At 39.8% G+C, this 16,785-nt stretch overlaps 1 protein-coding gene across 1 annotated transcript in view; it reads left to right on the top strand.

Moving 5' to 3' along the window:
- RELL1 (RELT like 1) overlaps positions 1 to 16,785 on the top strand; it is a 73,356-nt gene that overhangs the window by 40,525 nt on the left and 16,046 nt on the right. The window contains exons 4-6 of the mRNA XM_077136584.1: positions 3,808 to 3,865; positions 6,544 to 6,780; positions 13,573 to 13,711. Of these exons, the coding sequence (XP_076992699.1) occupies positions 3,808 to 3,865; positions 6,544 to 6,780; positions 13,573 to 13,708 (431 nt within the window). The 3' untranslated portion in view covers positions 13,709 to 13,711. The remainder of the gene's footprint in view (positions 1 to 3,807; positions 3,866 to 6,543; positions 6,781 to 13,572; positions 13,712 to 16,785) is intronic.

The raw sequence follows: 16,785 nt of genomic DNA, 5'->3' as shown, positions 1-16,785 counted from the left end.
GGGCTCCATTTATATTATGGCAGGAAGTATTCTTATATAAATTACTGTCGTTACTGAGTGGATCTCTGAAATGTGCTATGATCGTTATTTCTGAGAGTTTGTATGCAAATATCCTGAGAGCTATTAAACTGTACTTGTTTGTATAGAGACTTAATCTTGAAGCCAGTAGGAAGGAGAGTATTAGGGTTAAATGTTTTGGAGTCAGACAGACCAAAGTATATGTCCAGGTTTGCCATTCTTCAGCTGTGCGAGCTGCCAGAAGGTTATGCTCTCTTGGCCCCGGTTTCTCTAAGGGTACACCAATTCTACTTACTGTCAGGGTTGTGGCACGAGTCAAACATGGTATGGTCTGTGAAGATTTTAGACCGTGACTAGGACATACCAGGCACTCAACTATGGCTGTAGCAATAGTAGTTCTTATCTGGGAAGTTGCCCTCACTATAAGGAAAACCTTGCTGAGGGTACTTGTGGAAGAGAGAACAGTGCGTCTTCTTGCCTAATTTTGACTGTTTTATCATTCAGGCAGCAATTCAGGCTAGAAGAGAGGATTCATTTTCTAGGACTTACTGCCCATGAGAAAATTTCTCTTGCTCTTTATGGGTTTTCTTGCCCAGTAACTGATTCCTTCCATTCTCTGGAAGCCTGTGAAGGATGCCTCGTTCACCGAATGTTGACCAATGCAGGGAAAACCATCTTACTGGAGTTATGAATAACAGGCAAGGAGAAAAATATACATTCAGGAGAATTTAATTAGATTATTGCTCTCTTCTAGTGGTTTAACAATAAGATGAAGCATTTGTTTTAAGTTCTAATGATGGTGTTATGTTAAAAAGCCACGTCAAGGAAACCACAAATATTTCCAAGGGACAGATTTCTGAAATTCACTCTCAGGTGTGGACTGCAGTTTAACCCAAAAACAGGGTTGTGTGTGTGTCTGCACACATGTGTGTGTGTGTAAGTGTGTGTGTGCATGCATGTTGGCCCCTCATGCCCACCCTCCTCAGATCGGGTGGGTGTGCACAATGTTTGCATAGAAATTTGTGTCTCCTCTTCAGGACTTCACTCACAGCAACTAAGGACCTGTTTACTAATTATTTCTGAGATGACAGTGAGTTACAGGAATGCAATATGTAAGAAACACAAGTCTACAAAACAAACTTTGGTTGTGATTTTAATGTTTTATCTTTCTGGGATTCTTTATCATTTGAGTTGCTAAAGGAGGCCATCATTTTCTAAGTATTAATTTTCTCGGGAAACTAAATTTTTATTTTTAAATAACCCATTCCTATAAGAGTGATTGAGTGCTATTAGTTTATTCCTTTTTTTAACCTTTTTTTTCTGTTTATAGTTTTGAAGTTTGTAAGTGTAAGCCTACCAATTACCATATACTCCTCAAACCCACTATGTGAAAGTTATTTGCCTGAATCTAAATATTAAGCAAAAGGGAAAATGACTGACATAACTAGATTATACTTAAATCTGTTTTATAGAGGGTAATTTGGGAGAAGATACTATACATCAGCTTTCAGTACTTTTTTTAATAAGCCTGTTATTCAGATCATGTTTATAGTGCATTTGAGCCTTCTCACAGACGGTTATGCAGGGCAAAGAAACTGTTTATTTTAGAAAGGGATGGTATGCTCTGTTAATCCTCAAACGTGCACACACACTCAAAAAAACTTTGTCTTCTCAAAGATGGGGTGGGAATTATAATCTCTTCTACACCAAGGGAATAAAAATTGATTGGGGGTGGGGGTGGGAAAAAAAGTCTTACTCTTTTCAGTATAATACACAGATATACATGCAGTTCATAAGCATGTATCTGTGATATAATTTCATGGGAGGATGATTAGAAAAATGTCAAAAGAGGGCTCCTAAGAGAGGTTGTTCTAGTTCGCTAGCTGCCAGAATGCAACACACTGGGGACGGATTGGCTTTTAATAAAAGGGGATTTATTTTGTTAGTTCTTCAGAGGAAAGGCAGCTAATTTTCAACTGAGGTTCTTTCTTACATAGGAAGGCACAGGATGGTCTCTGCTGGCCTTCTCTCCAGGCCTCTGGGTTCCAACAACTTTCCCTGGGGTGATTTCTTTCTACATCTCAAAAGGCCTGGGCTGAGCTGCTAGTGCTGAGGTGAGGTATGCTTAGCTGCTTGGGCTGTGCTATGTTGTGCTCTCTCATTTAAGCACCAGTCAATTAAGTCAAACATCAGTCATTGCAGCAGGCACACCTCCTAGCCGACTGCAGACGTAATCAGCAACAGATGAGGTTCACATAACATTGGCTCATGTCCGCAGCAACAAAACTAGGTGCCTTCACCTGGCCAAGTTGACAACTGAATCTAACTGCCACAGGGTCTGATATTAAAGGTAGATAAACACTATGCAGTTGTATAACTGTTAACACTTAACAGCAGCTTGTCATACAGAGCCTGGTCAGCCTGTTGTGTCCCACCTAGTAGAGTTAATTTTCCTCTTCCAGGGATGTTGTTTGAGATGCTAAGTGTTGGCATTAGCTCACATAGTCAGCAGTGATTTTTGAGTTCTTTTCTCTCTAGAGAACTGTGGCAGTTAGATTCAGTTGTCAACTTGGCCAGGTGAAGGCACCTCACTCTGTAGTTAGTCATAAGAGCAGTTGACTTTAAAAGTCATAAGAGCAGTGCTTTAAAAATCAATGGAAAAGGTTTGGAGTCAGCACTAACGTTTGACCTTGCCAATTAAATATCCAAGAGAAACTTGAGCATTCACATTAGTTTTTTTATCCTGTCAGCTTGACCATTCAACAAGAGGTAAAAAGAGCAGAGTATGAGGCATCCTCAAGAATCTCTGGTACAGTTGAAAAATTTGTATTAAAAAATTAATATTAGAAGTCTAATTTGTCAGTCCTTATTAGATAATAAGTATTCAACACAACATTTCAAGATGTCTGCTTAGGCTGGAGGCTCATATGGTCTGAAGAAGCCAAATGACCCTCTTGGAAAATTAACCCTCTCCCAACCCTGATGTTATGTGGGATATTCTTTTTTTTTTTTTTTTTTTTTTTTTAAAGAGAGAGGGAGGAAGGGAAGGAAAGACAGAGAGAGAAGGAAGGAAGGATGGAAGGAAGGAAGGGAGGAAGAAAGGGAAACATCTTTAAACATTTTCTTGTTTTATTGTATTTTGTTTGTTTGTTTGTTTTTTACATGGGCTGGGGCCGGGAATCGAACCGAGGTCCTCCGGCATGGCAGGCAAGCACTTTGCCCGCTGAGCCACCGCGGCCCGCCCCAATGTGGGATATTCTTGATATTACATACCTATCTTGAGTTTAGGGATACTTATATTGGTACATACAAGTTAGAGTATGCATTTCTTAAGCCATACATTTAACTCTTCCATTTTTATCAAAATGAGCCAAATGCAATAAAGTGACAACATATAAATTCTCCTTTGGTTTGAGAGGAGGGGAGAAAATGTATTCTTCCAAGTTATATTGCTGAAGAAAAGCAAAGCTCTGTAGTAGACTCCCATTCCTCCTGCTATTTTGCAATTAGACTTAGTTTTCCTACTGTCTGGTGTGGTGGGACCCCAAGATTCTCAGTAGATTCTTTGTCTTTCTTACTAAATTCCTGCGTGATGAGAGTTATTCACAGATGGTACCATATTGCAGGATTACTTTGGGTAAGGCCCTCCCTTCTCCAGGGCCCTAGGACCTCATCTGTGAACTGAAGGAATTCAGTTAAGTGATTTGCAGCTTTCCGGATGTGATAAGTCTATGATTACTCGTTTTATTCATTCCATTTTAATTTTTAATTTAATTTTTTTTTTCTTAGCAAATGCTGATGTTTTAAAGGCAATGGTAGCAGATAACAGCGTTTGTGATCCTGAAAGGTAAGTGCCTCTTCCCCCTTTTAATATGGAATATTTTTTCAGTTGTTTGCTCAAATATGGTGACCTGTGAAATGCTGTTCTGCTAAAGTAGGGTTCTCAACTTTAGCACTATTAATATTTTGGGCAGATAGTTCTTTGTTTTCGGGGGGGGGAGGGAGTGGGGCTGTTGTGTATATTGGAGGATAAGCATCCCTGTTCTCTGCTTAGTAGATCCCAGTAGTATCCCTTAGCCCCCACTCCCAGTTGTAACAACCCAAAATGTGTCAGACATTACCCATTGCCCTCTGGGGGTGCAAAATCATCCCCACTTGAGAACTATTGTGTTGAAAAATAATAACGAGAGAAAGGTGTAGGGGTTAAGAGCAGAGCGTTGGACTTAGGAGATCTTGCCTGAGTCTTTCCTTTACCACTTACCAACAACCTATTTTTCGACAAGGTAACCGATCACTCTGAGCTGAAGTTCCATCGTCAATAGAGTGGAGCTAACCATAGTTCCAGGTACATTTGGTTTTAATGAGGAATGCCAAGCACTTCAGACATTGGAGGAGCTCTTTGAGCAGTAATGATTAAACACACAACTCCTCTGGTTTTGAGGATCTGCTACATTTTATTTTTGTATTACCAATTTAGGGTTATGGCTGCTCAGCACTATATTCCTGTGTAATTGATTACAGATGACTGTATTTCTGTATAATTTTTCATTTTTTCAATAAGAACTGTTTATTGAATGCCTGCTGTATGCAGGGAACTGTACCAGAGCTGGACAATCACAGGTCCTTGCCTTTGAGGAACACAGTCTAGTGGAAAGGGAGATGGTATATGAGGCTCCATGGTGGAGAGTGTGAAAATGTAGGAGAATCTGAGATGGGATGTTCTGGGGGCTCCATGGGCCGACAGGAGGTTAGGGAAGGTTCAGAGGAAGTGCCATTGGACAGGTGTGCACCAGGTGCAGACAAGAGGTGGAACTGGTTGTCGGTAGCAGAAAGTCCATGAGAAAATGCACTGGAGCATATGAAGCTGTGGGACTGCGGTGGCCAGTGGATGTCCTGTGTACAGCACAAAGTGAGGCTAGCAAGGCTGGGTGGGCCTGGGGTGACAGTCCAGGAATTTGGTATTACTGGTTACTGTGGGTAGTGTGCCAGCAAATCTTAGATATTTAGCTTGTGTTTGCCAAAATGACCTTGTTAGACTGGCATTTCACTCTGGGTGATGGGTTGGGGGTGGGGTGGGGAGACCACAGGAAGATTGGCTTAGGAAGCTCTGGTGATATGGTTTGTAGAGATAGGAGCTGTGAATTGTCCTACAGTCTAACGCTAACCACAGACACCTGGTGTCTTTGTCTCAGTCATCTGTGGGCATCTTGTGGCATCTGTCTTTGGGTCTTATACCTAACCTGTACTTATAAATATCTGTTGAACAAAAGTTGTTATATTCTTGAATTCAACATTATAATATGTGGTGTTAATATCTCAGGAAGCTGCTGCTATGTGTTTTTTATTTTAACAATTTAAAGGACATCCCTAAAGATCAGAGAAAACTTCAGTTTGTTTCTCTGATCTTTAGGATGTTTGAGACTCTCCCCTTAATCATGGAGTACATTTCTTGTTAAATATGCATTGGGCTAATTTTTAGCCACATAAAAGCTGATTCTGCTATCACAAGCCTTCCATGTGCCTTTAAGTTTCAGATTTCAGACTCAGCAGTGACATGCCACCTCACTACACCCTTGTGCGTGAGTCACAGGACTGGTTCCTGGTCAGTCTGGTCCTATCCTGGTTTAATTCTCCTTTTCTAGTAAACTAGAACCTTGAGGTGCCTTTTGAAAGTAGCTGACATCTGGCTTGTGTACTTCTTCTGTATTTTGGGTGGTCTGGTCTGATTTCTTCTAGCTTATCAAAGTGGCCTCTCCTGTTTATAAAGTGCTATAACATAGTGGTGAAGAGTGCTGGAATTAGACCTTTAGGTGTAGACTCCAAATGTATTACTTCTTAGCTGTGTGACCTTGGACAAGTTACTTAACTTCTCTGAGCCTCATTGTCCTCATTTTTGACCTCATACGGTTTTCTAAGTACTACTTGAATTAACGTGTGTAAAATGTTTAGAATAATGCTAGCTATTTTTGTCATTACTATTACCACCGCCATGAGCCCCCCTTTGGGCCATTACCCTTGATATCCTGATGTTAAAGCTTTCTTCCTTTGATCCAATAGCTGGATTGGATAAAAAATTCGTACCATCTTAAAGCATCTGATAATTTGATTGGAGTTTAAATTTCTCTCTCTTTCAGGACACATTTGTCCTGGGCATCTCTCTGCCTGAAGGTTCATGGAGACAGTTTGTTATATGTGGTAATTAGTATGATTTAGAAAGAAACCTCATACCTCAAAAGTCAAACATTATATCATCATAAGAAGCAGTTGTTTATTTCTCACCAATTAAGTCCATTCTAAAAATGATACATCAGATTATTGTTGTTAAAAGGGAACCATCAAATTGTATGGTCATGAATGCTGAGTACTTACTGCTTAAAAATAGTTTGCAAAGCCTATTGTATAATTCGAAGAGGCTTTTTTGTGTCTGTGTGGGGGTGTCTTAAACCTTCTTCCATTACATGGGGCAGGACTGCTCTAGCAGGTGCTTCATTTTAACTAACCTGTTTTCCTTTGCTTCTCCCTTAGTCCCGTGACCCCCAGCACTCCTGGGAGCCCACCCATGAGCCCCGGACCCTTGTCGCCAGGAGGCACCCCAGGGAAGCACGTCTGTGGTCACCATCTGCACACAGTGGGCGGTGTTGTTGAGAGGGATGTGTGTCAGCGGTGTAGACACAAGCGGTGGCACTTCATAAAACCCACCAACAAGTCCAGGGAGAGCCGGCCAAGGCGCCAAGGAGAGGTCACTGTGCTCTCTGTTGGCAGGTAAGATCCCTCACTGCTTGTGTGTGGTGTCGTGGCTCTACTGTCTGGGTTTGTACTTACCCATTTAATATAGAGTATGTTCTACAAAGCCATTTACTTATTAAATAAAAAGTGTATTCTTTTGAGTCTGGCTCATTCCTAACTCTGGGCTTCTTAGAATGTTTTGTGGTTGGAGTCCTGGATTTTTCCAACAACAGAAGAAGTCAAAGAAGCATCTTTAGCTAAGATGTGAGATGTACCAATTAAGGTAAATGATTAAGTACTGGCTGCAACAGATTCTCAACTTTATGTAGAGTAGACATTTATTTTGCAATTGTGGAAACCCAAAGCAGCATTCAAGAGACCAGTGGGTAGCTCTTCAAGCATTCATCTAGAGTCCTGGGCTCTTTCCATCTGCAGCTCTGCCAAGTTCGCTAGCTTTAGGAGCAAGTGCGCAGGGGATTGTCCGCAAAAGGTTCTTCACGAATAGGCCTGGACGTGACACATATCCTATCTATTTGCGTTCCACTGGCTAGACCTCTGTCACTTGGCCACGTCTAACTGCCCAGGTGCTAGGAAGTGCCATTCAGCCATGTGAGGGAAGAAGAAGGAGAGGGATCTTGCCCACATTCCTCCAGTCTACTGTGTACAATCTATGTAAACTGCTGTGACTGCTCCCTTTTAGGTCACCTCGGTCGTGTCCTGGTTCTCCCAGTTCTAAACAGTGCCTTTTACTTGTGACCCATATGTGATGTGTATATCTTGCAGTTGAAGCCATGAATCACTTTAACTTTTCATGTAAGGCACTTTTGCAGTGGACTGCTTTTAGAGTTTTTACTCTTTTGATTATGAGTGTCAAAATCGTATCACTAATGCCACACTTGGAAAGGAGATAGAGTGTAGCAGTTAAGAGCATGAATGCAGGAGCCAGACTGGGTTTGAGTCCTGGCTCCATTACTTACAAACTATTATGTCCACTCTGTGCCTCAGTGTCCCCCTCTATAAAATGGGGATGACTGTAACACCTTAGAGGGTTGCCTTGAAAACTAAATGTGGTAAGTCAAGTAAAAGTCTCAGACCAGTTTGACCATCAGGAAATGAGGTTGTTGTGGCTATTAGTGTTTTCCATTTGGCTGAGCTTCATCATGTATTTCACAAGCAATGAAGAGAAGAATGCAGGCTTGTTTCCTACTTAGAGCTAAACAGTACAACTCATGCAATTTGTTTTATTAAGAAGCAGTGTCATGGGAATTTATAAATGCAGAATGTAATGAGAACCTGGAGCTTGTTTGGACAGTCTATTTGGTTAAAAAAAAATTGTAGATTTTTGACTCACATTCAACATGGCTTTTGAAAATGTCCCAAATCCAACTTCTTTCTTGAATATTGGATACTGTGAACATCTAATGACTACAGGCTTTTTTTTCCCCATATGCATTGTCTGAGAGAGTCTTCCAGTTCCACAGAATAGATTTGTGTTTATGACTTTCCTTGCTCCTCCTTGCTCCTCCTTGCTCACTTTCTCAATGTCTTCCTCCTCCTCTTGGTGGATGATTTTAGAGAGGGAAGCAGAATTTATTTTAGATAATGTGAAGTGAAATTTAGATGAGAAATAAGGGAGACTTTAGAGGCTGGTTATGATTTGCTAGAAAGACAGCCAAATTAGGTGAAATTCTTTAACTTCTTTCTTTAATTATTAATAAAAATTAACCCAAATTTGCCTTTTAAATAGCCATAAAACAAACCAACTTAATACTCCCCATTACCCAATAATTCTGATGAAATGCAAAATAAGGGGCTTCTCTGGCCATATATGTTGAGATTGGATTGTCTGATAGATGTATCTTTGGACAAGGTAGTTCTCCAGCGAATATTTGGTTATGTCAGTCTAAGTTCCAAACTAGACTGCTTTTATGAGCTGTCTATGGTTAAAAAGACATACCTAAGCCTATGTCACTATAAGAAATCACAGGTCTGAGAGTATTTAATGTTTGAGTACCTGCATCTTTTATGCATTTAATTGCTGTATAAATTATCCAGCATAGTCTGAAATGTGGTTGAGTGAAAATCAGCTAGGAATTTTGGTGGGAGCAGGAGTATTTATTTGCTGGTTAGAATGTCTCACTTGTTGAATATGATATTTTTCATTTCTGCCCTAACTTTTGGCTAAGTGAGTTTGGAATCATCTGGAAACTCTTGTTTCACTTCAAAAATGAAACCAACTAGAGATGCTTCAGGGATCCAACCTCTAACAGAAGCTTTGAACGGCCAGTAAAAACTGGCAAAAACATCTTTTTCAAAGCCCAATAAAACAGTTAAAGGATACAGTTACTGGGTGAGTGCTGAATCAAGAGAAAGGCTACATAAAAGCAGTCAGCTCTCCTGGCTCCCTGACTATCTCCTCATCTATCCTTCGCTAGCTTGGTGCAGAGCTGGCCTGCACTCACAGTACAGCTCCCTGGTCTTGGTTCCAAAGGGAGCAGAGTAACCCTTGTACACATACTTGGAGATTGTACATCTGGCCCAGTCTTTCTGGTGGTGGCCGGAGGGATTTGCTGTTGTAGAATTGGCCCAGGTGTATAGTAGGCAGCTCACCGAGCTCTCCTATAGAGCGCTGTGTGAGACCAGTGAAGTCTTGCTGCCTGGTGCAAGGGATTGCTGGCTTTAGGACATGCAGTGCAGTGTCTGGAACCCTGAATAAACTGTTTCTTAGAGAAGAGGTAACATTCAGAACTGTGGAAAGGGGGAAATTCCTAGGGCCACATGTGCATGTTCAAGACAAGATACATGCACAGAAAGGATCAAGGAGGCCTATAAGCTTTGACTTGTAGTTATTCTCTAAATTCATTGTATGGGTAAACCCTGAAAGAGAGCACTTTCCCAGGTCAGTCAGCAAAGACTGGGCGAGGTGTTTTCTTTCTTTTTTTTTTTTTGTTAGCTTCTATCATTCAAGGAAAGCTCTTGTCATAACGCAAGCTGGATGCTAAGGCACAGATGACTCATAATCTAAATTCTAGCAATAACACATTAAAATTAATAAAAAAGTCCAGGTTTCCCCCCTGCAAAATATACAAAGAAATGTTGATTAAAGGATTAGAAACCATCAACGGAGAGGTCTTGATTTTGGACATACAAAGGAAAACTTTAAGACATCATCCTAAATATGTTGAAAGAGCTAAAGGAAAACATGGACAAAGATCTAAATCAGGAAAATGATAAATCAAACAAAAAGGATCTCAATATGAAAGGAGCAAAACAGAGCTGAAGACCACAGTAACAGAAATTAAAAATTCCCTGGAGGGGTTCAGTAGTAGATTGGAGGTGACTGAAGAAAGAATCTGAGAGCTTGAAGTTAAGACAATTGAAATTATGCAGTCTGAGGAGCAGAAAGAAGAAAAGTGCAGAGCCTGAGAGGAACCTGTGGGACACCATCAGGTGTATTGGTTTGCGTTGTGAGAGTCCCAGCTGAAGAAAGAGAGAAAGGGGGAGAAAGGATATTCAAAAAAACAATGGATGAAAACTTTCCAGATTTAATGAAAAATATGAGTATGTGCTTCCAGATCACTCAACAAACTTCAAATAGGATAAACCTAAGTAGAACTGTGCTGTGGCATATTATAATCAAACTATCTGTTTAGTTTGCTAAAGCTGCTGGAATGCTTTATTCTAGAAATGGATTGGCTTTTATAAAAGGAATTTTTTAAGTTACAAGTTTACAGTTCTTAGGTCATAAAAATGTCCGAGGTATATCCAGAGAATGATACCTTGACTCAGAAAAGGACTGATGATGCAGGGTTTTTTTGTTAGCTGGGAAGGCACATGGCAAAGTCTGCCAGCTTTCTCTTCATGCTTCTCATTTCAGAAGGATTCCTTGGGGACATTTTCCTTCTGCACCTCCAAAGGTGTCTGTCTGTGTCAGTTCTAAAGCTTTTTTCAAAATATTTTCCTCCTAAAGGACTCCAGTAAGTGACCCACCTTGAATGGGTAGAGACATCTCCATGGAAACCACCGTATCAAAAGGTCCCACCCACAATTGGGTACATCACATCTCCATGGAAACAACTCATTAAAAAGATCCCACCTTTGCTGGTTTGAAAGGATGTATGTCCCCTAGAAAAGCCATGTTTGAATCTAAATCCCATTTCATAAATGCAGAATAATCCCTATTCAGTACTGTATGTTTGAAACTGTAATCAGATCATCTCCCTGCAGGTGTGATTTAATCAAGAGTGGTTGTTAAACTGGATTAGGTGACCACATGTCTCCACCCATTTGGGTGGGTCTCAATAAGTTTTGGAGTCCTATAAAAGAGGAAACATTTTGAAAAACGAAAGAGATTTGGAGAGAGCAGAGCAGAATGACAGAGCCATGAGAAGCAGAGTCCATGAGCCAGCAGTCTTTGGAGATGAAGAAGGAAAATGCCTTCCTGGGAGCTTCATGAAATCGGAAGCCAGGAGAGAAGTTAGCAGATAACACTGCGTTCGCCATGTGCCCTTCCAGATGAGAGAGGAAAGAGGAACCCTGACTGTGTTCACCATGTGCCTTTCCAGATGAGAGAGAAACTCTGTACTCACCACGTGCCCTTCCTTCTCAGGGTTGAGAGAGAAACCCTGAACTTCACTGGCCTTCTTAAATGAAGGTATCTTTCCCTGGATGACTTTGATAGGACATATCTATAGACTTGTTTTAATTGGGACATTTTCTAGGCCTTAGAACTGTAAATTAGAAACTTATTAAATTCCCCTTTTTAAAAACCATTCTGTTTCTGGTATATTGCATTCTGGCAGCTAGCAAACTAGACCACCACCCAACAGTATTGAATCAAGCTTTAAGAGCATGGCTTCTCTGGGGTACACAACAATTTCCAACCAGCACACTGTCAAAAATCCCAAAGATAAAGAGAGAATTATGGTAGCTGCAAGAGAGAAGCAACATGTCATATACAAGTGAGTCTCAAAAAGAGTAAGTGCTAATTTCTTACTGGAAATTATGGATGTAAAGAGGCAGTGGGATGATACATTTAAAGTGCTGAGAGCAAAAAATTGCCAACCAAGAATTCTATATCTGGCAAAACTATCTTTCAAAGATGAGGGAGAAATTAAGACATTCCCAGATAAACAGAAAGCTAAGGGAGTTCATCACCACTAGATTGGCTTTACAAGAAATGACAGAGGGAGTTCTTCAGGGAGAAAGGAAAGGATAATAGATAATAGATTGAAGCTACATGAAGAAGTAAAGATCTCCTGTGAGGGTAATGACGTGGGTGAATATAAATGCCAGTACTATTGTATTTTTGGTTTGTAGCTCCATTTTTGCTTCCTATGGGCTCTAAAAGGTGAATGTATAACATGTAATGATAAATCAGTGGTTTGGGACTCAAAATGTGTAAACTTGTGATTTGTGATGAGAAATATATAAAAGCAGGGCATACAAGGATATAGGAAAAATAGTTTGTGTGTACCTTTGAAGTTAAATTAGATTATCAAACAAGATAATTAAAAATTTAGGAAGTTAAGTTTAAGCCCCATGATAAGTATAAAGGGAATATTGGAAAATATACAAAGTCTTAGAGGCAGAAATGAAAGTACAAGGTGTGAGAGGTAGGGTAGGACAGAGAGAATGGGGAGTTCGTGTATAACGGGTATAGGGTTTCTGTTTGAGGAGGTGGGAAAGCTTTATTAATGGATGATGGGGAGGGTACTGTGAGTGTGATTAATCCCATAGAATGGTATATTTGGAAATGGTTGAAATGGGAAAGTTTATGCTGTATTTTTGTTCCCACAACTAAAAATAAAAGAAAGGGCATCATAAGAGACAATGACAATTAAATGCAATACATGATCCTGGATGGGATCTCCTCTAGCAAGGGAGGAGAATACTGGAATACATAAAAGAAGTGGAATATAGATTGAAGTTTCCTATCAATGTTAATTTTTTTGAACTTGATGACTATGCTTATTCAGGTGGTAATTTAGTTTGTTAAGGCTGCCAGAATGCAATACACCAGAAATGGACTGTCTTTTTTTGTTGTTTGTTTGGTTTGTTTTTGCATGGGCAGGCACCAAGAATCAAACCTGGGTCTCCGGCATGGCAGGCGAGAACTTTGCCTGCTAAGCCACCATGGCCCTTCCTGGACTGGCTTTTATAAGATGGATTTATTTCGTTACAAATTTACAGTTCTTCAGAGGAAAGGCAGCTAGCTTTCTTCTGGCTTTTTCTGTCACATGGAAAGGCACATGGCAATGCCTGCTGGCCTTCCCTTACAGCTTCTGGGTTCAAATGACTTTCTTGGGGCGATTCCTTTCTACATCCCCAAACATCTGGGCCTGAGCTGACTCTGAGCTCCTCTCTTTTTTAAGCCTCACTGATTGGGGAAGACACTCCCTGTAGCCAACCACAGATGTAATTAGCCATAGATGAAAGTCACATGAGTCCCATGCTGACGGTTTAAGTCCACAGCAACAGGACAAGTGGGCACTGTTACCTGGCCAAGTTGATGCCTGTACCTAACTACTGTAGGTTGTTATTTAAGTGAGTATCCTCATTGTTCGGAAATGCACATGGAAGCATTAAGTGTTCAGGGACCATGATATACACAACTTATACTCAAATGTTCAGAAAATAGGTTGATAAATAGAATGATGTAGCAAAAAATGTTAAAATTGGAGGATCTGGGAATCTGGCTGTGTTGGAATTCTCTGTGTGGTACTTGTATTATTTTTTGCAATTGTCCTGTAAATTTAAAAGGTTTTCAAGATAAATAGTTAAAAACAAAACAGAACAAAGTAACCAATATCCTCTTTACCCCTTCAGATTTAGAGTTACAAAAGTGGAACACAAATCAAATCAGAAGGAGCGGAGAAGTTTAATGTCTGTTAGTGGGACTGACAGCATCAATGGGGAAGTGCCTATGACACCTGTGAAGAGAGAACAAAGTGGCACAGAGTAGCAGGTGAGTTGACAATGGGGTTGGAAGGTAGTGAGAGCCTGCCTGGGTCTGTGGTAGGATGGGAATGACATTTGGCAGGAAAGTGAGAAGCCTATCTCAGAAGTGGTTGGATTATAGTAAACTGAATGTTATTACTTGTTTGTTCAGAGTTGCTTGAAAAGAGGCCACAAATTCATGCATCTGCAGTGGCTTGGCCTACCTGATAATGAGGATTGAGGATTACATATGAGGCAATGTGGAGTGGTGGGGATTGTGGCAAATTAGAAATCACATTTTGTACCTATTGGGTTTGTATTCCCACAAGATGGAAAGCTAGATAGTCTTACTCAAAAGAAGGCAGAAATCCAGCTTTTCAAATGTGAAATCACCATAGGTTTTTAAACCTTTTTCTTAGGAAATTTGGACTGTGCAGTCCGAATGAAATGTCGTCATTTCTGGGTACACAGAGATTTGAAAAAGACTGGAACCAAAAAAACCAGTGCTGAAGTTTCCTTTATTGATTAGGAAACTAGTTTCTCTTTTTTTTTTATTAATTAAAAAAATTTTTTAAAAAATACCAAAAAACAGCAAACAAATGCAAACATTCTTAACTGTTGATCATTCCGTTCTACACATATAATCAGTAATTCACAATATCATCACATAGTTGCATATTCATCATCCTGATCATTTCTTGGAACGTTTGCATCTATTCAGAAAAAGAAATAAAAAGCAAACAGAAAAAAATTCATTTATAACATACCCCCACCCCTCCCCCTCATCGATCACCAGCATTTCAATCTAAATTTATTTCAACATTTGTTCCCCTATTATTCATCTTTATTCCATATGCTTTACTTATCTGTTGATAAGGTAGATAAAAGGAGCATCAGACACAAGGTTTTCACAATCACACAGTCACATTGTGAAAGCTATGTCATTATACAACCATCTTCAAGAAACGTGGCTACTGGAACACAGCTCTACATTTTCAGGCAGTTCCCTCCAGCCTCACCATTACATCTTGAATAACATGGTGATATCTACTTAATGCGTAAGAATAACCTCCAGGATAACCTCTCGACTCTGTTTGGAATCTCTCAGCCATTGACACTTTATTTTGTCTCATTTCACTCTGCCCCCTTTTCGTTGAGAAGGGAAAACTAGTTTCTTTGATGTGCCACGGTTCTAAGATTCTCCAGTAAGAATATTATTCTTTCCACTAAATATTTTGAAGCAATTTATAAGCAAAAGTGAATGCTTCTTGGTTTGGCGATTTTAGTTTTAGAAAATATCTTCTTAAAAGAAAAGAAAGGCCCTGTGATTATTTGATATGGTTTAGCTTTCATCTTATTCTTTTTCTGTTCTGGCTTGAGTAGCATTTATCCCTTTCATGTTTCCTATTGTTTGTTAAAAGCCTGCACGAAGACTCATAATTGAGTCTGATCTAAAAACTCCAGCTCCAGTGGAGTTTTAGCCACTAGTTAGAGTTAGTGGTTACCATATTGGGCTATACAGAGAGAGAACATTTCTGTTATCGCAGAAAGTTCTATTGGACAGGGAAGATGATACCTTGGATCTTAGAATTGGAATGCTGAGTGACTTTGGTAAATTGAAGAAGCATTCTGTTTTAAGGACTTACCTGTCTGGGAAGAGAAGCATCTATCTATACTAAACTTAAGGTGAGAAAGGCCCAGGCAGTTTAGCTGCAAAGAAAGCATGGCTTATAACATTGGTCTGGGTTTGAGTCATCATCCTGGCAGGATGTTTAGAGACTGAGCAGACTGTGTAAGAAGACTTGGCTCACTCTCAGGCAGAAACCACAAGGTGATCTTGGCAGACTGAGTCTGAATTAGATAGAGCCTTGCCGATTTTGGCCACTGCTGCCCAGAAAAGTTAAAAGAATTAGGATTATTCAGGTGGTTTTCATGGCCCAAGTTGTACCTGTAACAGACTATAGGAATTTAATCCTATCATCTGAAGTCCGGGCCACTTCTAAATGGTTTACAATTTGATGTTCTCTGCAAACAACACTGTCACCCAGCAGGATTTTGTAAAAGAGCATTTGGATTTGAACAGAAGACACAAATTCAAATGTGAGCTTTCTCACTTGGAAATTGTACTTAACTACCCTTTCAACTGATTTCCTTAAATGTGAGATGAAGGCATTAAATTTGGTGACTTAAGGCAAGTGCCAAGAGTGTCTGGTGCATAGCTGGCTCTCAGTAGAGGTAGTTATATTGTGTTGACCCATCCAAATCAGCAATGTAGCCTTAGAAAGGGAATGTATTTTCTGAGCCTTCAACTTGCTGTAATTAATTTTGAAACTTAAACATAAAAGTAGAGAGACTTTTATCATGAATCCTCATGATCCATAAAGTAATTTAATTATAGTATGTACCTTTTATTGAGTATTTACTATGTACATGGTACCCTTTGAAAGGTACTTTCCACGTGTGAACTCATTTCATCCTTGCAACAGTTATAGTTGGGATACTATTTAGTGCTCCATTTAGCAGATGAAGGACTCAAGCAGAGTTTTAGCAGCTTGTGTAGAGTTAGTAGCAGGAATATGATGGAGTTGAGAGGCAAACCCAGGTAACCTCCACGGCCTTACTATGCACCTGCACCCAGAAAAAAACAGATTCTGTGATCTAAGGTGGGTTGGGACTTGCTGGATGATGATGTCTGATTATCCAAATTGAGAATCAATGCTGGAAGAGGAGGGAAGAGAACATTCCTTAACTTATTAGAAATTTACATGTTTATTAAAAATTTCCTTGGCTAGTTTCTCATCCTAAAATAGAGAGTATGTTTAAGTTATTAACAACATAACTTGATTATCCAACTAGAGAAATCCTGAAATTTTTCTCTGGTTCTGGACTGATTATTACCTCTAGAAGGTAGATTATGAAGTAGGACAGGCGAATTGTGTGTCTAATATAAAATCTCATATATAAGACTTAAGAATTGTTTTGGTTCCTGCAAGTTATTTTTGTTCAAATTTGTATTTTTAGCCAAGCTACTCAGTGGAATGCCTTGTTCAACTATGGAATAGATTCAGTTATTCAGATGTAAATGCATATTCCCTCATTGTT

This window comes from Tamandua tetradactyla, chromosome 19, assembly GCF_023851605.1.
Source record: "Tamandua tetradactyla isolate mTamTet1 chromosome 19, mTamTet1.pri, whole genome shotgun sequence".
In the NCBI taxonomy this organism is placed as follows: Eukaryota; Metazoa; Chordata; class Mammalia; order Pilosa; family Myrmecophagidae; genus Tamandua; species Tamandua tetradactyla.
The sequence above is the reverse complement of the archived record's forward strand: the minus strand, read 5'-3'. Positions and strand labels throughout refer to the sequence as shown.